Source organism: Epinephelus lanceolatus, chromosome 19 (assembly GCF_041903045.1).
Source record: "Epinephelus lanceolatus isolate andai-2023 chromosome 19, ASM4190304v1, whole genome shotgun sequence".
Classification (NCBI taxonomy): Eukaryota; Metazoa; Chordata; class Actinopteri; order Perciformes; family Serranidae; genus Epinephelus; species Epinephelus lanceolatus.
This window is the reverse complement of record NC_135752.1, coordinates 10776033-10797372: the sequence shown is the minus strand read 5'-3', so window position 1 is coordinate 10797372 and position 21340 is coordinate 10776033. Positions and strand designations below refer to the sequence as shown.

The window sequence follows — 21340 nt, the reverse complement described above, 5'->3', positions numbered from 1 at the left end:
AGAGGAAAAAGCTTGTTTTGAGAGACAAGTGCAGTTTCGCTTTTTGTGTGAGCTGTGACTTTCTATGAAAAATTACAGTAAACATTTAAGATGATTACAGTAATACTGTTGTACTGTTTTTCTGCTGACCACTCTGTTAAGCATGCAACTGTTCTTATGAAACAGGCTAAATTATATGCTGAGCATTTTTCCAATGTCTTGACCAAATGTAATAGCTTGTGTTACCACTCAGATCTTCAGTTTTTCTTCAGCTTTATGTGTTGAGTCTGTATTCCTGAACATAAATGAATGGATGTTATTAAACCAATAATGATAACATAAGCTATGCGTTCACATTATATAGCAGTTTAATCCTGGTTAACTTTATTATGATCTTACAGGTAAGCAAAGATAAAAGTCCAGACATCTGGTGTCATATCAAGTTTATTTAAATCACATTTCACAAAGTAATAGCCCCATGTGTGTCTTCAGATACAAAAACTGTTGTGTTGCCAAGAGCAGCATCAGTGATCTTCCTGACACTCCTGTGATTTGAAGCTCATTCGTTGCTTGTTGTATCCTCCTGTTCTTTGTTGCAATCAATACTCCTCGTGGACATTTACAGTTATCGGGCACAGTCTGTATAAAGGTCAAGAGTCTTATACCAGCAGGACTGCATTAATGCAGCCATCGTTCTCTGGGTTATTTGTCACCTGAGCATATTTACCTGGGGAGTAAAGGAAATATTTTAGTTAGACTTTTATCACATATAACACATATCTAGTGCTTGCACAGATGTTTATGAATCATTTACTACAATGGGAGATAGACACATTACTGTACTGCAATGTAAATTAGGGCTGGGTATTGGTATTCGATACCTTTAAGGCAGGGGTGTCAAAACTTTTTTAATAAGGGCCAGATTAGATAATGTGAAAATACCAAGGGGCAAGTTGCTTCTCTCCCCATATGATTAAAAAAAATCTGAACCGAGACAAAAGCAACTGTTTCATCTTTCAGTGAAAAGGTATTTAATTTTCCACTGCTTCTGAAAGCGACAGCCCGCGCTGTTGACGTAATGCTTCTTCGCTGTGGCTTTACCTATCAAGACATGTCTGCTGTCAGGCAACCAATTGTTTGCTTGTTTACACCTAGCCCTTAAACAGTCCCAACAAACTCACACTGACAACTAACAGCTCAACTCTGTCGTTAAACCTGTTAATAACCAGTAATGTAACATTAGCCATGTGACACTAACGGTTAGCTCTGTCAGTGTGTTTGTGCAGGCGGAATCTCACAACTGCCCCCGACACGGTACTCAAACTCCCACAGCAGCAGCTAACGTAACAACCCATACAGTCTGTGGTGTGGTGTAGTCGAGTGCATTCGATGGAGTTGGCAGTTCAGTGGCCGAGATGCCACCAGAACATTTAAAAGTCTGACTACACTACACGCCATTCACATTGTGGGTATCAAATGAAGTACTCTATTGGTACTAGTTTTAATTTTAGGGTACTAGTATTGGTACCAGTATCATAATTTTTAAACAAAACCCAGCACAAATGTGAATACACTGATCAATGTAGTTATGGATTCACACAGATGAGCACTCACCCCAGATAACCTTTCCTCCTTGTGTAACCAATCCCAGCTCGCTGACATTGACCTCTACGACAGTTCCTTTTGTGATTACTCCCAGAGAGGTATAGAGTGGTGAGGAGGGGTTCTTCTTCACTCCGAGGATGGGCAGACAGAATGTGGCCTTCAGCTCTGGATGTGTGACATGAGCCTTCTTAAAACGCAAGCCCTGAAGTAGAATACAGAAAAAGAGGTCAATTAGGAGACAGACCCTTATTCAAAACAGAAATGCACCTATTACATTAAGCCTGGATGCATGTGAAGAAGCAGTGTTCAGTTTAGTTCAAGTGCAGGAGGACATATAAAAAAATTCCATTAAAACTGTACTGCAATCTTACCATGGGTCTGATGAAACGCTCATATTTGGGAGGTTTACGGGTGAAGCCATCGCCGACGAAGCAAACTTTGGTGACCATTCTCTTCCAGGCTTTCTTTTGTCTCTTTCCAGTTTTGATGACTTTAAGAACTTCTGTCTCTCCCTGGGCACGCACCTTGGGCAAGGGCACCTCCCATTTGCCCTACAGAAAACATTACACATTTGCTGTTTAAAACCAAACACATTATTTCCACACATATCATTAACGTAAATTAACAAAAAAGTATGTTTTGTATAAAAGCAGGAGATCTTGACTGTGGCATTCTACTTGACAACCTCAGAAAAAAGTGGAAGCTGACAAGCAGATTACATCTGGTACTTACAGCCTTCTCTTTCCTCTTCTGTTTGATCATGTTGGAGAGGACCTTAGCACGGGACTGTCCCTCTCTGTCCAACAGGTAGGCTGGCACTGCTCCCTCTGGGGTCTTATCATCGTTCTTCTGCTTGGTCTTCCTCTGTTCATGCATTTTGATGCTGCAAAGAGAAAAGTCAGAGTTGTCTGACTATTTATTGGGGTTTATTCTTAAGGGTCTGCACAATTTTCTCCTTCTATACTCACGTCTTCTTCATCTGGATCTTCTCTGCATGTCTCTGTTTGTGGTACAGTTTGGCCTTCAACCCAATCAGCTTCCTGGCTTTGTGGGACCGCTCATGGGCCTCACGGCTCTCCTTCTTCCTTTTCTTTTCATGGTGGTCCAGGCGGTAGCCATGCCGCTTGCGATGTAACTCAATGTGCTCGTTCTGGGGCTGCAAAAGAAACAAGAAAGCCATTTAATTCAACTTGATTATGCTGTATAGTAAATGTTCATGGTTGTCTTGGAGCAGAAATCTAGTTTTTAGTTTAAACTAAAAACTGCAGCAAAGAGGACATCATATAGAAACTATATGACACAACAGCCTCCTTGATTGGTGGACGTTTGACAAAGTTTGAGTCAGGCTATATTTGCAAATTTTACATTTCACATTTTACTGGTCTTATGTAGCAAACAGGACACCCACAGTGGCCCTTACATGCTGCATTAATATTACAGGGTTTCGTTATTTAAGCTGGTACTTTCCTAATAGCCAAAAATGTATATAGAGCTAATGTAGTAGTTACTTGTTTGACAACATTTCAGTTATTTTTCTAGTAACAAATGCGTAATATTCTCTGGATCCAGTGATAATTTTATGCTGTTCTCTGTTTAATATCATTCAGAGTTTAAGACATTTGGGTTTAGAGTTGCTTTTTGGACAATCCAGCACTTTCAAATCACCAGTTTAGACACTGAGATATCATATATTGGCAAATTAAGCAATAATGAAAATAATAATTAGTAAACAAGTGAGCGAATAGTTGGTAAAATAGTGAGCGAATCCAACTTTATTGCTCATACACCTATTATGTCAACTACATTTATGTGAAGGGCGATGATTTCAATACGAAAACTCAAAACACCAGAGCAGAGCAGCACGTCACCCTGCCACATGTTAACAAATGCTAATGCTAGCACAACATTGCTAACACCGTAGAAAGCCTGATAAAAGTCATATTATAACATTAAAACCGGCTGTCTTCTTACCATTTTGTGTGTAAGGAGTTAGGTGTTACGGCGAATACGTCTCAGATGGTAGCAGTTGGTAAAGACGCAGATTATTTGGTGTTTTTCGCTTGGGGCTGGGGTCGTTTCGATGTTGTTTTCCCCGTAGCCGATACTTAGAGGAAGTACGTCATTCTGACGCAACGAGTTGTCCGTTGGTTTAATGTGAACGACGTACAAAAGTTTCCCTTGACACTGAGCCGCGTTAAAGACCAAATTTATGATTTTAAAAAATCGATATAATAACTAATGCACAGTTTTATGCACGTGTATTTGACTTTTTTAATTATTGTTAATATTGACAGAGCATATTTATCTTCGTACCCGGAAATATAGGCCACACGCTTGTTTCTGGGGATGTATTATGGAGCTGTCCCTTATGAAAGCGTGACTTTTAGCACCGTCGATTAGGTGTTTTGTAGGACATTTTAATGCCATTCTCTTGGATAAATTTAGTGTATATCTGCTGGGTTAAAACATAACCCTCCCTCTTTTTTATTGTCATGGTGCAGCCATCACAAGCGGGCTGACATCGCTCTGTCTTCTTGCTACCGTAATGTTGCTGCACTATGGTTCGTCTACAGCTCAGGCTGACTATGAGGAACAAGCTTAGAAGATAAACAGATATTAAAGATACATGTTGGAGCCTTTGGGACATTAAACAGAATGATTTCGGTAAGATATACTTTGCCAAACTAAACGCTGTAGGTGATAAATTATTTTAATATCACGTTGACTTCACAACAGGCTGTTTTTCATTCACAGGGGAGGTATTTATTCACTGCTGGCCTCCAGTACTGCAGATGTAGAGTCAGCTGGCATGTTAAAAGACATTACAGCTTTCTTCCAGGTACGTTGTTTTCACAAGTAGATCAGTTATAAATAATGGTGGAAAAAGTAAATTCTTCACATCCTTTAGGGACTATACTTAACTGATCAGAGGAGGGGAGTGCCTGGGGTGTGACTTTGTTTTGGATAATGCATGCCCTCCACCATGAATTACCAAATTTCCTTAATAGGCACACCAAATTCAGGTACTGGAGCCAGTGCAACGAGCACAGGAGTGAGAGTCATCACAAAAAAAACTGCTAATGTCTTTAACAAAATTCAAATCCTCCTCAAAAATAACGTCGGAAATTTGAAACGTTGACGATCATCTCTGTTGTTACAGATTCTGGCTATGATAAAGAAAACATGCCTGTCAAACTTGCCAGAGGGATTTGGGGGTTCGCAGGGCATTAAAAAGAAATTAAAAAAAAAAAAAAAAAAAAAAAGAAGAAGAAGAAAAATTTAAAGTTGTATGAGCCAAAAAAACCCCACAAGTCTCTTCCCCCGCTTAAAAAAGTATTTGACATGCCTCCCTGTTTTGCGTCACCCCCTCACTTTTCATAAGCAATAAACAGTCCCATACTACAGTAAAAAATAGCAATCCCACACTGTGAAAATATTCCACCACATGTAAAAGTCCTGCATTTAAACTATTACTAAAGTAATGTAAGTATTATCAGCAAAATTTACATAAAGTATTACAAGCTTAACTACTCACTGTGCAGTAAAATATGCCCTGTTAGTGTTTTACTATTGTATCTTATTACTGCTGCATTTTTACTGCTGTGGCGGTTTAAGATCGTGTTTATTTTAATTGCATTATATACTGTTGGGTAGTTTAATCTACATCAGTGCATCATATTCTATGAAATCGTCACGTTTGTAGTGTCACCTTTCCGTGAGAACCTTGTATCTCTAAAAAAAAAAAAAAAAAAATCACCTTTTTGGTGTCAGCTCTGTGACAATTTCCAGCAGATCCAAGAGGGTTTTTAAAGATTTTTTTTTTTTTGCGTAAAAAGGAGGAGAATTTTCTCAATGTATAAAGGAAAAACATTGAATTTTGAGATCACTCAGTCTTGAGAATTGGGATAAAACTTTTTTTTTTTTTTTAGATTTTTACTTTTCAATTAGACTGGGAAATTATATTTAAAAGATCAAAGTCTTGACTATTAAACCATGTAATCGGCCTAATGATTGAATTTTTTCTCGAACACCATACTTGATGGATGTCAGAGGTAAGATCTGGTGGAGTTATTGTCTTAGAGTTGACAGAAAGTATTTATTAATTTAACTGCAGTTGTAATGAGGCCATTTTATTTTGCTGAGAGTTCTCCTAATGTAAAGCAAAAGAGTAATTTTTAAGCCATAATTCTTATTTTGTTTTGATTTAGAAGGGCTATGGAGTTGACCTGTTGTAGTTTAGACACACCCTCTAGCAATATTATTTAATTAGAGAGCTTATTTGTACTTGATCAGAATTCCCACTTTTTTGGAAACCAGGAAGTGAGACAGGAGTCCTTGTGATATAGCTAACCCCTTTTATGCCTGATTAAAGGATGTTTTTGTAGAAATTTTACAGAGCTGATGAAAATCTGGGACAAATCTCTACAGAGCCAACATTTGTACAATACATATATTTTAAAACAAAGATGATTATAGCAGTACACTGTTACACCAATCAGTACGTACTGTTAGTTTTAGATTTTAAAGGCCTTAACAGTAAAAGTAAAGAAGTTTAAAAGAAAAAAAGAAAGCAGATCAAAATATTGTACAAATCATATTATTTAATATATATCAGTCCTTTAAAAATAATGTTTCACCCCAGAAACAGAATTAGTGTGATGACAAGTTGAAATTTTATGGGTTATTTTTTTAATTGTCCCAATTTTCAAGAACAGGTGAGATACATTGTTTTACTGGACAGGAAGGGTAAGAAAAATTGTAATCTGAAAAGTAACTCGTACCTACAGCTGCCGATATCTGCCTCTGAGATGTTGCGGAGCAGAACTATGCATTTGTATAATAATAAATATCATTATTTTATGCTTAAATACAGCACTTAATTAAATGTACATAATTACATTCCACCAGTAGCATCAGTGATTCAGATCATCATGATTCTACTTCTTGTTCACTGTCATAGATGATGTCAAATCACTGCGAGCTGTGGCCAACCCGGATATATCCAAGTAAGTTCATTTCATTCTGCAGTCAGTTCTTTTGAATGTTCTTCAGATTCAGCTGTGTTCTGAGCCCCATGTTAACTTTGTGCTCTGCATCAGGATCCGAAACATCGGCATTATGGCCCACATCGACGCAGGAAAGACAACAACCACAGAAAGGATGCTTTATTACTCAGGATATACGAGAGCACTAGGAGGTGAGTAGGACGGTAAAAAGACATGGGCATTGTTAATTCTCAATTACTCGAGGATTAACTGTTTATGTCTGTCTCTTTTTTTTCTGTCTGTTAATCTGTTGCTCTCAGATGTGGACGACGGGGATACAGTCACAGATTTTATGGCTCAAGAGAGGGAGCGTGGCATCACCATACAGTCGGCAGCAGTCACATTTGATTGGAAAACTCATAGAATAAACCTCATAGACACACCAGGTAGAAATAACATCCTTGTGAAAATAAAATATACCAATGGCAATGAGAAGGAGCAGTCACACTAATATGTGTGTGTGTGTGTGTGTGTGTGTGTGTGTGTGTGTGATCGATCACAGGACATGTTGACTTCACTCTGGAGGTAGAGCGTGCGCTGCGTGTTCTTGACGGGGCTGTTGCAGTGATCGATGCTTCTGCTGGTGTTGAGGTTCGCTTTTAAACAGCTTCCTGTTTTTCCATTTAATACTTTCTTGTGTCAAATAATTGGGCGCACTCTGATCACAGTCGCTTCTGTTGCCTTGAAAACACCAACAGGCTCAGACTCTGACTGTGTGGAGACAAGCGGAGAAGCACCATGTTCCCAGTGTTTGTTTCCTGAATAAGATGGATAAGCCTGCAGCAAAGTGAGTGACTATTAATCAGTGTAACAGTTTGACCATATACATGTTTTTTTTTTCCACAAAATTTAACTGGAACTGTCTTTCTTTTTTTTCCCTCAGCTTAAGTTTTTCCCTTGACAGCATAAGGCAGAAGTTAAAAGCCAATCCAGTTCTCCTGCAGGTAGGCCTTTAGAAAAACACAGCAACCATTACATGTCATTAAAGGAATACTTCACCAAAAATCGAAAAATAAGCTAAACAGAAAAAGTGTACCTAAAAACCATAATGGGAGTATGTCACTGTGTAATGTAGTCGCCTCATGAAGAACCATCCTGTTTCCCAGATTCCTGTCGGCAGTGGCAAAAACTTCTCAGGTGTGGTTGACTTGTTAACCAACCAGAAGCTGATATGGAACCTAAAATCTTTGAGAGATGATGATGGACGAATGTTTGAGAGCAAACCTCTCGACCAGTCGGACGAGCCAGAGCTGCTGCAGCAGGTCAATGAGGCGAGGACAGCTTTAATAGAGCAGGTACATGTCAGAACTTTTACAACAATCATGACCATTTGAAATGATGAAGTGCTCCAGATGTCTTTTCCAGTTAATATTTCTGTTGTCAATCACAGGTTGCTGATCTGGATGATGAGTTTGCTGAAGTGTTGCTGACTGATTATAGTGACAATTTCGATGCTGTGCCCTCCAGCAAAGTAAGCGTTGTATTGTATACCATCATAAGCCTGTAGAGCAGCACAGTTACTTGTGAACACAGATTAAACGGTGCTGATGTGTCTCCAGCTGCAGGAGGCTGTGCGGCGGGTGACTCTGGCCCGTAAAGGTGTCCCGGTGCTCTGTGGGAGCTCTCTGAGAAACAGAGGTGTTCAGCCTCTTCTAGATGCCATCACCGCCTACCTGCCTGCCCCCAATGAACGACACCATGACCTAGTGTGAGTGAATTCATTAACCTATAACTAACTCAGACCTGAGCCACTGTGACACCCAGTTAAAGGGCTATTCCAGCATTTCTCTGACCAGGCTCTGTGTATCAATAATGTTTCTTCACTGATTTTGTCACATTATTCTTTGCCTTTTTCATCTTTACACATATTTGTTTTCCAAAAGAAGTATTGAAACAACCACAGCTGTGTGACCCTACCAGTTGAGAGGGTGATAATCTTAAAGGGACAGTTCACCCCACAATTAAAAAAAACATTTTTTTTTCTCCTACCTCTAGTGTTGTTTATCAGTTTAGATTGTTTTGGTGTGAGTTGCTGAGCGTCGGTTATAAGGGCTGTAGAGATGTCTGCCTTCTCTCCAGTGTAATGGAACTAGATGGCACTCTGCTTGTGGTGCTCAAAGCATAAATAAAAATACATTTAAAAACTCAACAGCAATGTCTCTTTCTAGAAACCATGACCCGCTTACTCAGGACAGTTACACAGACCTTGTTGTGGGCAGTTTCATGTAGAAACTGCCCACAACAAGGTCTGCAATTAAGTTAAGTCAGGCTTTATTTTCTGCTTCAATTTAATCATATGAACTGTTGGAGAGCAAAGAATCTTTTGATGTCTCTTGACAGCGTTGGAGTTGAATTTAACCACAGAGACAGCTATTGCTAGGAAGTTTTATTTTTGAGAGTAAAATACACAAATTAAAGCAGCAATAAGAGGAGGTTAAGACACTTGTCTATCTTTTTTACAGGTGTTCAAGCTTTCATTTTATTAGTAGCAGCATAGCTACACTTGGGCGGTATCTGTTTTTCATACCCTCCCGACATTTATAAAATAAAATCACACAATATTTGTGTGAAAGAAAAAAAAACATGACAAATTAGCTACTGATGACAGAAGTCATTGTAGCATGCATGTGTAGAAGCAAAAAAGTCAAGGTCCCGAGCCGGGCCAGTTAGCTCGCGACCTCGCTCTTTTCCTCTCAAACGGACTTTCTTTATCTTCCATTAGATATCAAAAACTCAGATACTCAGAGGTCAAAAAAAATCACTGGAGACACGTAGAATCAGATGCAACTGAGTTTAATGTGCTCGCAGGCAACAAACACATCACAACCCAAATGAGCCAAGCTCCGGAGCAAGGCTGGAATTTCTTTGTTTGCGCTCGCTCTTTTATCGTAGAATTTCTGCTGAGTCATCTCTTTCCCTTAATCCTTCTCACTTGGCTCTGATCGTAACATATCCCACCTCTGCTGAGTCACTTTTTCTCCACCATATTGGTGTCATATTTCTGCTGAGTAATGTTTTTCCTAGATCTAAGACCGCCTCCTCTTACTAGGGTCATTCTCAGGACAAGCTGTAATTCCCCTAATTTTCCACTAGTGTTTTCTGAACCCATTCTCATGCTATTTTTAGAAATGATTCACAGTGAGTCCTAGGTACTTCTCCACCACAATGCTTAAGTGCTCAATAAGTGTGTGTGTGTGTGTGTCATAAGAATACATGAAATATTAAACCAGTGTGTAATTTGTCAGTTGCACAGATTATATTGCTTCAACACATATCTTTTTAAAGGTCAACTAAAAGGTACAGTATATGTCTTCAGTAAATCAGTACATTACACTACATTCCCCCCTTTGGGGCTCCATAGTCCCATATAATATCTTAAATCACAGCAAGGGGGAGGAAATATATATATCCCCCCTTTGGGACTTTATAGTCCCATACCATTAAGATTTAGATTGGCTATTATCACACACGAATCATTTTCCAGTGATCAACATCAGTAGAGCTGCACATAAGTCATACTTCATTGATTAACAGCAGTATCTGTCACACATTTTGTCATCCGTAGGTATCACACACAATTCATGATTATCACCTCGAATAATTCGTATGTATATAGAGTATAAGAGCTAGCCTAATAATATCTTTGTTTTTCTTGTTGCATGATTAATCATAATGACATTCTTATACAGTGGTTGTGACTACAGTCATTACTGGTATTTTCTTCAGTGAATACATGATAACTTCACATATACAGAGTACAGTAAGCAAGGTACATAGCTATCTTTGCTGTTAATGCTGCCAAGTTACTGTCCGTCGGGCACATAGGCGGATGTACCAGTCATCCGCAGGCGCCAGTAGGACGCCACCTGATCCCCTCAGCATCTCAATCTTCTGTTGCAGCACGTGGTGGTTGACCAGTTGCCGCTGTAGGTCATCCCTAGCCTGGGCTCAAATGGGGGCTGGTCCTCTGACATGGCTGGGCGCTCTTGGTAGGCCAACCCTGGATTCTGCTGCTTTGGATACAGGGATCTCCACATGCTGGCCATGCTCTGCACCAATCTCTGTGTTAGAAAGGACATTGTTTAGTTCAATTCACTTCCCTCCTTTTCCTCCTAATTGCCCTGTGGTATAGATAACCTATATATGTTAATCAGTCGATTGTTAGTATGGGTTTGGTAACAGCAAGGTTTTTCCTGAATCTATTGCCAATTATTTGGTTATTTCTTACCCTGAATCGGCTCTCCCTCTCTCTCTCTATACAACCTCGTATTCCCCTTCCAGGTTCCCCTTCATTGGCTCATATAAGTTTATATTGTCAGCCATATTCTCACATACGTCCATATTGTCAATCATGGTTTCATATAAATTGTTGTTCAATCTTTTGGGTGCATAGGATCTTACCCACGGTTTATCTAGTTTCCACAATTTGCCTTTCTCGGGGAGCTTTTCCTGCTGTTGTATCAGCATAATAAATTGTCCCGTGGCCATTCTCATGGCCCTTCTTATCAGGATCTGTACTAGGGGAAGGACGCCGAGTCCAAATATTACTCCTATAGTCTGTAAGATTTTTCCAACAGAGAACTTTTCTAACCAATCAAGAATTGATGAGGTTTTTAGTGTTTCAATTGGAATGTTGTACTTGTTGGTCTCTGTCTACATACGTATGTAAACTTGAGTCAGGTTACCATCTTCACCTGTTTCTGAGCTGCTGCTTTCTTCTCCCTGCTCTCTTTCTGCCTCTGCTCTCTCTCCTCTCTCTGTTCTCTCTGCGCTTGGGCCCTCATCCTCAGCCCTGTGGCTACCAGGTGGCGACTGAGGAAGGGGTGTTTTCCTCTGAGGTGCTCTCTGTCGACACCCTCTCTGGGTTGTTAGCTCTGCAGCAGTGGTTAAGATGGAACCAAACGTCCTTACCTTCAACTTTCAAGGCAGTTGGTGTAGCTAATATGACCTTGTATGGACCTTCTCTGCGTGGCTGGTCCCACTTCCTTTTGAACACCTTGACGTACACCCACTCTCCAGGAAGTATGCGTTGAAGGTCTTCTGGGATTTCGACCCTTCTGTCCTCTGTGGTGCCTTTCACCTGCTGGGAGATAGCCCTATGGATATGGTAGCGGCATGGGCCGGCTCGTAAGCATTTCATGCGGTGTTAGATGCGTGACTCGGCTGGCTTGTGAACGCATAGACATTAGTGCAAGCGGTAAAGCATCCACCCAATTGAGCTTATTTCCACTATCTACTACTATTTTTGCTATTTTGGTTTTTAAAATACCATTTGCTCTTTCTACAGCTCCCTGTGATTGAGGGTGGTAGACTGTGCCAAATGTGTGTTTTAGTCCCAATGCTCTCTCTACTTCTTGTAGATCTCTGTTTTTGGAATGGGTTCCGTTGTCGGATCTGATTCTTTCGGGAAACCCATGCGTGGAAATGTATTGATTGATCAGAAATTTGATTACTGTCTTTGCATCCTCTGATTTGGCAGGTATGGCTTCTGGCCAACCAGTGTATGCATCCACTGCCACCAGAAGACACCTGTATCCTCCCACTCTCTCTAGCATGTCTGTATAGTCATTAATGACCTCTTGACCTGGGAGTTTGGGGAGGGGAAATCTCCCCTGATGTGGTTTCACCGCGGGTCTAACATTGTATTCTGTATATATCTTACATTCTTGGATGCGATTCTCAATCACCGCTGGCAAAAACGGGTGCCACCAATGAGTGAGATATCGCGCCATTTGCGTTTTCCGACAGTGAGTCACACCATGAGCTTCTTGAAGGACTGATCTCCTCAGCCCTGGGGGCAGTGCAGGTCTCCCGTCTGGAGACCCCCACATACCCTCTGTCTTTACTGCTCCTCTTTCTCTCCATACTGTGAGCTCCTCTGGAGAGGCTTTCTGCTGTTCTGCTATTAACATATTTACATCACAGGGCGGCAGGAGGTCATGCACTGTTCTCTCTGTTTGTAGCATTACATACTGCTGACTGTATCCTGCCTTTCTTTTGGCTGCCACATCTGCTGCGTCATTCCCTCTGGAGACAACTGTCCCTGCTTTGTCGTGACCCTTGCACTTAATCACTGCTACCTGTGCCGGCTTCATCAGAGCCTCCCGTAGTCTCCTCATGTCCTTCTCATGCTTAATGGGGGTCTTTGCTGCTGTTAAAAAGCCAGATCTGATCCACTGTGTCATTTCCACATGGATCGCTCCTACGACATAGGCAGAGTCTGTGTAGATGTTCTCTCTTTTCCCTTCAGCCCATTCTAATGCTGCAATCATTGCTTGGAGTTCAGCCAATTGAGATGATTCTTTTCCTGTTACACTTTCTGTAATCACTTCCTCAAACCCTGTCTCTGTCTGTCTTACCACTGCATATGCTGCTTTCAGTCCCTCCGTTGGATGTCTAAAACAACATCCATCTGTGAATAATGTTTTTTACACATAGGGGCCAAGTCTTTGGCTTGATGTTTGATGTACTGCCAAAGATATGTGAGGGGAGGCTTCCTCCGCCGCCTCATACCACTGCAATTGCTCTGAGGTCAGTTCAACAGCTGCAGCCACTCCCCCATTTCCCACCAGTATGCAGGTGGATGTTATCTCCCACATTTCCCTTCTATCTCATTATAAAATGCCTGTTGATACAACTCGTTGCCATTCCTGTCATAATAAAGAGTTACATGGAGGGGATCGAGAGGAGGCGTGTAGGGATTTAATGACTGAACCCAGGGACGCCAAGACTGATAGAGAGTGCCAATGCCAGGCGTCTCCATGGTTTCTGGCTCGAGAAGGCCCCAGTAGATATCAGCTCAATGTCCTTCAGCCATGGGGGAGGTATCCGCTGATAACAACATTTGCGAGGAGGAATGCACAGTTGTTAATGAGCAGTTCACAGTGTAGCCATTTGGGAAGGTCACTATCAGCCCATCCGGGTGCAGAGTATGGAAGCTCCACACTTCAGCAGCACATCTCTCCCCAATAGATTCACAGGGCATGACAAAGAAGAAACATATCTGCGTGAAAATGTCTGTTCAGCCTGGAGTATGGTGGTAGTGAGTGGTTTGGTGAGCGGCAGATTTTGTGGTTGTCCCGAGAACCCAGTTAGTTCAACTGCTGAGGATGATATTTGGTGTTTAGACACAGGGAGATTCAAGGTGGCTCCACAAATAAAACACCCTCTACCGCCCTGACCCCCTCTTGGGCCGCCACGACCCCCACCCCTGCCTCTGAATCCTCCTGTACCTCTTCTCGAGCCACTCCAATGGGGAGGGCGAGGATCAACCCACTCTGGGGTCGGAAATAGATCTGGAGTGTGTATGGGGAAGGGCGGAAGCTGCCGAACCATCTGATTGGTTGATTTTTTCTCTGCTTTTTTTTTTTTTTTGCATCGTTGGTTTTACGTCGTGCATCTTCCAATTGGAGTTTTAACAGCTGAACCTGTGCTGACTCTGTACTATCCTTCTCTGCCTTTTTCTGATGGCATTGTATATGACTTCATTAATCCTGTAAGCTTCACTGCTCTCTCCTCGTATTCTTCCCTTGAGTCTGTGTCTGACCATATCTGATCTCCCTCGTCGTCTGCTTCCTCTTCTGCATCATACTGACCTGGTTCTTGCGTCTTATTCTCACTCTCCCTTCATTTCCCTCTTCCATCTATTTCAGGTGTTCTGTGAGTTATGTATAACCTCACCTCTTAACCTGTCACTGGTGAAATGTATGTGTTTGCCTTATTACTCTCCCTATTTGTGTTATCTCTGGTCCACGATGTTGTACCAGTGAAGTCAGCCTAATTTGATCTCCCAATGTTGCAGCAGCGAGCCCGTGTACTTGATTTATTTAACAGCTTAGTTTGATTCTCTCTATCTGCTCACCCCCTTCGCTGTCTATGTAGCTTCTTTCCAACCCAAAATGTGTTTTTTATGCCTCTAGTGTCCACTGAACCATCAGTCATGCAATATTCTTCAGCCCAAATTTCATTACTACTGCTGTCACCCTCTTCCATCCAACTCTTAACAGCTTGATCTCAACTTCTTTTTCTTTATTTTATTACTTATTTTATTTATTATAAAACTATACATATAAACTAAAGCTACTTATCATTTATAATTTACAATTTTATTACTTATTCTATTCATTTATGAGACTATACTTATCACTTATTTTATTTATCTATTAAATTAAAATAACAGATATTTCTTTTTTATTCTCCCCTTAACAGCCAACCAGTTTGTATGGAGTTCACCCGAGCAACTGGTTCAATCAGTGAAACATGTGGACTTTTTGTTGGCACCGTTAGGTTACCCTTGTCTGGTTTTGTTTCACTGAGACACTGTTAATAACTACCTCATGTAACAAAACTGTGAAACAAATCACATAAAACAAACACACAGATACCAGATTATGATAAAACATTCAGGCCCCAAAATGTCTTTTTTCTTTGTAATGACCTTTAACCCAATAGAGGTCAGAACCAAACTATCAAATTTTAACAAAGCTTTGTTTTTTGTATAAGCCCACTTCTATTGGCTGTGTTCCTCACTCTATGCTGGCTGCATGCCTCACCCCCTCCTTTTGTGCTCTCTGTTTAGTCAGTCTCCCAATGATTTGTCAGTCTTTTTACAGTTACATTTTATTTAACACTTTACTGTATTTACAACACTTTATACAACGCTTCGTGCATTACTCTAAATAGATTATACTGTGTTTACTACAACTTACTTCTAAATATACTACAATGTATTTACAGCAACTTTATAGCTTACAGTTAGGTTTTTACAATTTTACACTTTTGATCGATCTGTTAACTGTTTTGACTTGTTTTTTGTCTTTTTTACTTTTCCTTTATCTCTTTGGTTGCAACATTTTAAGCGTTCTGCCCGTTCAGTCCCGTTCTGTCTACGGTGACTCCCCCTCCTTCTTGGCTGGGAGGTCACTTTCCTCAAAACGGCGGTATCCACAGAAGCTTTTTACTTTAGGCCTTTTCTTAATCTCTATTCCCTAAGCTCTCCGTCTGAGCTGTCCCAACGGTTGACTCACACACACCTGCCCCTACAGGCTTAAAGGTGTGCGTGGCAAGTCGCTAGCGGTATCCACGGATTCGCTTTTGAGTACCTCTGACTCTCTTATTTTTGCATTCCGCCCGAGCAGCCTATTGGTTGGCTCAACGCCCCTGCCTTCACAGATTTAAAGGATGCGTTTGTCAAGTCAATAGCGGTAACCACGGATATGCTTTTGAGTATCTCTGACTCTTTTCTTCTCTTATTGTGCACTTTTGTCTCTTTAAATACTTTAAATACTCTTAATACTTTAAATACTTTACTCTTACTACCTTCCTCACTACATTTGTTACCGTACATTCAGCACACACACATTCACTCTTTCTTTTGCCTGCTTGGTTACTCTAGCTCACTCCCCACATTCCACACACACATACACACACTCACTCACTCCCTCCCACATTCACTCTCCATGTTTATCTCTCTAACTTACACACACACACACACTGTGTTGCACTAGATTCAGTTGTCTCCAGCAATATATCAGCTATGTTCCAATGTTGTGTTATTAGTTAGTAATTTTTACATCACATTTTAGGTTCTTTAGGAGAGGAATTTGTCAAATACCTCCGACCTTGGCGGCTCCCAACTGCACCCCAGACGCACCCGGTTTAGGCAGAAAAAAGGCTCTGCTTACCTTATCTGGTGGCCACCTGTATGTCTGATGTGCAGTCAAGCGCCCCCCGATCTCAGGATCCGACCTCCTCGTCCTCCTGGCTGGCTCGCCAAATAATGTAGAAGCAAAAAAGTCAAGGTCCCGAGCCGGGCCAGTTAGCTCGCGACCTCGCTCTTTTCCTCTCAAACGGACTTTCTTTATCTTCCATTAGATATCAAAAACTCAGATACTCAGAGGTCAAAAAAAATCACTGGAGACACGTAGAATCAGATGCAACTGAGTTTAATGTGCTCGCAGGCAACAAACACATCACAACCCAAATGAGCCAAGCTCCGGAGCAAGGCTGGAATTTCTTTGTTTGCGCTCGCTCTTTTATCGTAGAATTTCTGCTGAGTCATCTCTTTCCCTTAATCCTTCTCACTTGGCTCTGATCGTAACATATCCCACCTCTGCTGAGTCACTTTTTCTCCACCATATTGGTGTCATATTTCTGCTGAGTAATGTTTTTCCTAGATCTAAGACCGCCTCCTCTTACTAGGGTCATTCTCAGGACAAGCTGTAATTCCCCTAATTTTCCACTAGTGTTTTCTGAACCCATTCTCATGCTATTTTTAGAAATGATTCACAGTGAGTCCTAGGTACTTCTCCACCACAATGCTTAAGTGCTCAATAAGTGTGTGTGTGTGTGTCATAAGAATACATGAAATATTAAACCAGTGTGTAATTTGTCAGTTGCACAGATTATATTGCTTCAACACATATCTTTTTAAAGGTCAACTAAAAGGTACAGTATATGTCTTCAGTAAATCAGTACATTACACTACACATGTCAATGTCTATCCTACAATGCTGCGTTTCATATGCACTTATCCTACATAGACAAGTCTTGCTGGGTTTAAAAACTCCTGTAACGTTATCCCCACCACGTCCCCCACAGTAGCCATCTTGCTCAGGTCAGCTGTCTGTTCCACCAGCAGAGACTGACCTCTAGTGGCCCGTGTTGTGCACTACAATACATTGCCTTAATACAGCATCTCTGTATTAGTTCAATAGAAGCATCTGTATTTTTGACAGTAATAAAATGACACCTTCGGTATTGCTAAACACTGCGATATACCGTACTGTAATACTCCCCAAGCATAATGACAGTTTGTTTCAAAATAATAAATTGTGTATATTGTGTTAGATTATTTCAATTTGCAGGCTAATAATGAGCAAGAGGCTAATGCTAGGTTAATTTCAGCCATGTGCATCACTTTTAGTGTCCCCTGGAAACGGCTCCTGCTTTTGTGTTTACTACTTACAGCACAAATCTGTATTTGGTTGTTTTCTGTATTCGCAGAGCACTAAGCTCTCAGGGCCACCGTATTTAAAGGCTGAAGTAAGTGACCAAAAGCTTTGTTCATCATCCCGCAGGCGGTGGTACAAGGATGACTTATGTGCTCTGGCCTTCAAAGTTGTCCATGACAAGCAGCGTGGCCCGCTGGTATTTCTCAGGATTTACTCTGGTACTCTGAAACCACAGACTGCTGTCCACAACATCAACAGGAACAGCATGTACGTACATTCCACTACAGTTATGACCCAAATCATTATTATTATATGTCAAAACTTTATTTGTTTGATATTGCCTGTAGTGAGAGGATGAGCAGGCTGCTGGTGCCGTTTGCTGATCAGCATGTAGAAATCCCCTCGATGACAGCGGGAAACATCGCTCTGACTGTTGGGCTGAAGCAGGTAGAGCATCATGGATTATTTTTTTGCTGTTTTCCCCCCCAAAAAGGGTATTTATATTTTCCACTTTGACTCAAGACAGTCACAGGAGACACCATCATTTCCTCAAAGGCTTCAGCAGCAGCTGCGGCCCGCAGAGCCCACAGTGATGGCGCAGAAGCAGGAAAGAAGCATGGGGAACGTGCCAGTGTGGTTCTGTCAGGGGTGGAGGTCCCTGATCCCGTTTTCTTCTGCACCATAGAACCGCCCACTATGACCAAACAGGCTGGTCAGTGACACTGATTACAGTTTTACTACTCATGCTCCAGCAACCTTGTAGGTACTTACACGTAGTTCTTCTTTTCCTGACAGATCTTGAGAATGCATTGAACTGCCTTCAGAGAGAAGACCCCAGCCTTAAAGTCAGGGTCGACCCTGACTCTGGCCAGGTAATACCATCATTGGATTATCCAGGAGTCTGTTCAGACCATCTGTAAGAGTGAGTCTACTAATTGTCGCTATTTTCAGACCATTTTGTGTGGGATGGGAGAGCTGCACATCGAGATCATCCATGATCGGATCAGAAGAGAGTATGGCATTGAGACTCACCTTGGACCGCTACAGGTGGCTTACAGGGAGTCCATTCTCCGTGAGGTCTCTACTACAGGTATAACAAAAAATAATAACTTAAAGGGTAACTTAAGAATTTTTTCAACCTGAAGCCTATGTTCTTATGTGTTTTTTTTTAAAATATGTGAATAATTAGAAATTGGTCCAGAATTGAGCAAGACTGCTGCAAATGGCAGCAGCTAAACAGGCTGCAACTTGGGGCAAGTTTCCACCTTCAATTTATGTCCACTAGGAATGCTTGTTTTTGCCACTGACAGGCTCAGATTATTTTTCTAAGAGTGTGACTATTTATTAAGAAAGTACCATACAGAGATAGACATTTCTGTTAAAAAGTAAGATCCTTTTTGTTTAACCAGAAGTAGCCCCTAAATCGCCATCGCCGAACCCACCAGACTCCATTTAAATAAAGAGTAATTTTATTATTGTAAAACACACTTCAGTCAAAGTTGACAGACACAACATAAAACTCACAAAAAATGTCTTGGCCCCTCCACTTTTAGTGGACATAAATAGACGGTGCACAAATGCCCCTAAAGGCCAGAACACACTGGCGCCAAACACTGCACATCAAAGAATATGCCCCTATTATTTTTTATGTACAACCCTATAGTGGCAGTGGCTAGATGCATGTCGACGCTCCTGGATGTGCTACCCTGCAGCACTTCATGCCACTGTCATATTTCCAGCCTCGCCAACCCTGAATTAAATGCATTTTCCATCACTCGCTCTCAGCTTGTACATACCAGCTCCCGTAGCAGCTCTTTTTCCCTCGTCACCATTGATGCATAAAGAGAACTCTGTTGCTGTGTCTTGTTTATGACCAAGACTGGATGAGGAGAGACCCGTTGTTGAGGTTGACAAATATCCCGAGCTGTACGAGCCACAAGTGTGTCATTATAAAGACAATGGCCAGAAAGGCGAGTCATAACGCTGGAGACTGGCTCTTCAGGTGAGACATCAAGTTTAATTAGGGAGTGTCAACATGTAAATTTTGGCTAATGCATAGGTGGAAGAAGTACAAAGCTTTCAGTAAAAGTAGTTATAACTTTGTATGGTTGTCTGTTGAGGAGCTGCAGCGTGTCGTGTCCTGTTTGTGCTAGGGGCGGCACTTGACATGTGTCGCACGGTGCAGCGCTGGTGTGTTTTCAGCTTAAGTTGTTACATTCTCATCCTGTTTCACCCCTGCCGTCTGCAGCACTCTTGCTCAACACTGGCCCAGTTTCAAAAACTGTTGCCTCCTTTGGTCATTTAGATGCAATAACATGGGAAAATATGGTCCAGGTTGAAAAATATTGAAGTTACCCTTTAATTTTTGCATTAGGTTATAGTAGAGGGAGAAATAATTCTTTATCTATAGGCAGCCTCTCCTAGTCTGGTCCCTACTGTTAACCTGTTTATATTTTTAGTCTCCATACTGTTGATCTGATTTGGCATTGTATGTTATAGATACATATATTTTGGGTTTGCACCTCATCATTTCAGTGTCTCTGAAGTGCTGCACAGAAATCCCCAGGATAAATAAAGTTTTGTCTCTATCTACTGTTCAGCCCCCTGTTTTTGTTCATGTATGAATTAACCTGCTTATCTGATAATATAGATATGCTGGACCGTACTGTTGGGGAGAGACGACATGTTGTGCAGGTGCAGCTGGCTGTCGCACCTCTGGACATCTCTGCTGGTGGTTCATGTGAATTAGCTTTCACAGAGCAACTGAGGGGTCAGCTATCACCAGAAATAAAAGAGGCGGTGGAGAATGGAGTGCACAGCTCATATCATCAAGGTATCACTGAGTGAAACTGGTAAACCTGTGCCACTCTTGTTATATTGCCAGATGGTTTTATAAGTTGTAAGTCACTCTCAATATTTGCCTCCACCCTCAGGTCCATTGTTAGGATATCCTCTACAGGGTGTATCTACACTGATCCAAAGTGTCAACATGGAACCAGGAACATCTCCTGCCATGGTGTCTGCCTGTGTGTCCCGCTGCATGCTTAAGGTAAACCATTACAGGTTTCCGTATAACCGTCAACTACAGGATTATAAATAGGTACAACACAGTTGTGTTTGGATGCAGGCCCTGAGGCTAGCAGAGGGCCAGGTCCTGGAGCCAGTGATGTCCCTGGAGGTGACTGTGGAGGAGGAACGCCTCAGCTCTGTGCTAGGGGACTTGGCCCAAAGACGAGGAACCGTCCGAGACATCCAGAGTCGTCACGACAACAAGGTGCTGCTAGCAACTGTGCCCCTAGCTGAGATGATGGTGAGAGGATGCGCAGTTCAAACATTTGTCTGTAGTTTCTGGTTTAACAGGTCATCCTGATTATTGTTTACTATTCAAACCTGTTTCCTCCTAAAGGGCTATTCCACCATCCTGCGAACACTAACATCCGGCAGTGCCACCTTCTCTCTGGAGCTGGACACCTATGAGCATATGAGCCCTCAGGACCAGAGCACCCTCCTTAAAAGTATGGCTGGGCTGCTGTGATCCCCCATTCTTAATGATGGCCTTGTGAAGAGAGGCATGGCTAGGGCCCAAACAGACTTTTTAAGGACTTAAAGTAAATATGAGACTAAGTAAGTAAAATGCTGTTTCTCGTGTGAATACCCACTGGAGGGAAGAGGACAATAGTGTACCATGTTCTAAGCAAGATGCAAAATAAATTTATAGCTAAATATTTCATACCCTTGTTTGTTTTTTTAAATGAAACA

The 21340-nt window shown here is 41.6% G+C and overlaps 2 protein-coding genes across 2 annotated transcripts; one reads left to right on the top strand and one right to left on the bottom strand.

Moving 5' to 3' along the window:
• Positions 1-405: 405 nt before the first annotated feature.
• On the bottom strand, positions 406-3715 carry nsa2 (NSA2 ribosome biogenesis homolog (S. cerevisiae)). The gene is made up of 6 exons (XM_033647042.2): positions 3556-3715; positions 2553-2740; positions 2317-2467; positions 1956-2135; positions 1594-1786; positions 406-706 (listed from the first exon to the last, which is right to left on the bottom strand). The coding sequence occupies exons 1-6, from the start codon at positions 3556-3558 to the stop codon at positions 639-641; spliced, it is 783 nt and encodes a 260-aa protein (XP_033502933.1). The 5' UTR covers positions 3559-3715; the 3' UTR covers positions 406-638.
• Positions 3716-3842: 127 nt separating this feature from the next.
• On the top strand, positions 3843-21311 carry gfm2 (GTP dependent ribosome recycling factor mitochondrial 2). The gene is made up of 20 exons (XM_033646940.2): positions 3843-4248; positions 4339-4423; positions 6545-6590; positions 6684-6781; positions 6890-7015; positions 7132-7220; positions 7328-7416; positions 7513-7573; positions 7736-7924; positions 8020-8100; positions 8189-8337; positions 17708-17848; positions 17929-18028; positions 18104-18293; positions 18377-18453; positions 18533-18671; positions 20232-20414; positions 20515-20630; positions 20709-20891; positions 20988-21311. The coding sequence occupies exons 1-20, from the start codon at positions 4240-4242 to the stop codon at positions 21114-21116; spliced, it is 2280 nt and encodes a 759-aa protein (XP_033502831.2). The 5' UTR covers positions 3843-4239; the 3' UTR covers positions 21117-21311.
• The last annotated feature ends 29 nt before the right edge of the window (positions 21312-21340 follow it).

Coding starts and splice junctions, on each gene's coding strand:
- gfm2 (XM_033646940.2), top strand. Junction 7,574..7,735: donor CCAATCCAGTTCTCCTGCAG/GTAGGCCTTTAG, acceptor CCTGTTTCCCAG/ATTCCTGTCGGCAGTGGCAA. Junction 8,101..8,188: donor ATGCTGTGCCCTCCAGCAAA/GTAAGCGTTGTA, acceptor ATGTGTCTCCAG/CTGCAGGAGGCTGTGCGGCG.
- nsa2 (XM_033647042.2), bottom strand. Junction 2,136..2,316: donor AGAAGAGGAAAGAGAAGGCT/GTAAGTACCAGA, acceptor TGTTTTCTGTAG/GGCAAATGGGAGGTGCCCTT. Junction 707..1,593: donor AGGAGGAAAGGTTATCTGGG/GTGAGTGCTCAT, acceptor TTTACTCCCCAG/GTAAATATGCTCAGGTGACA.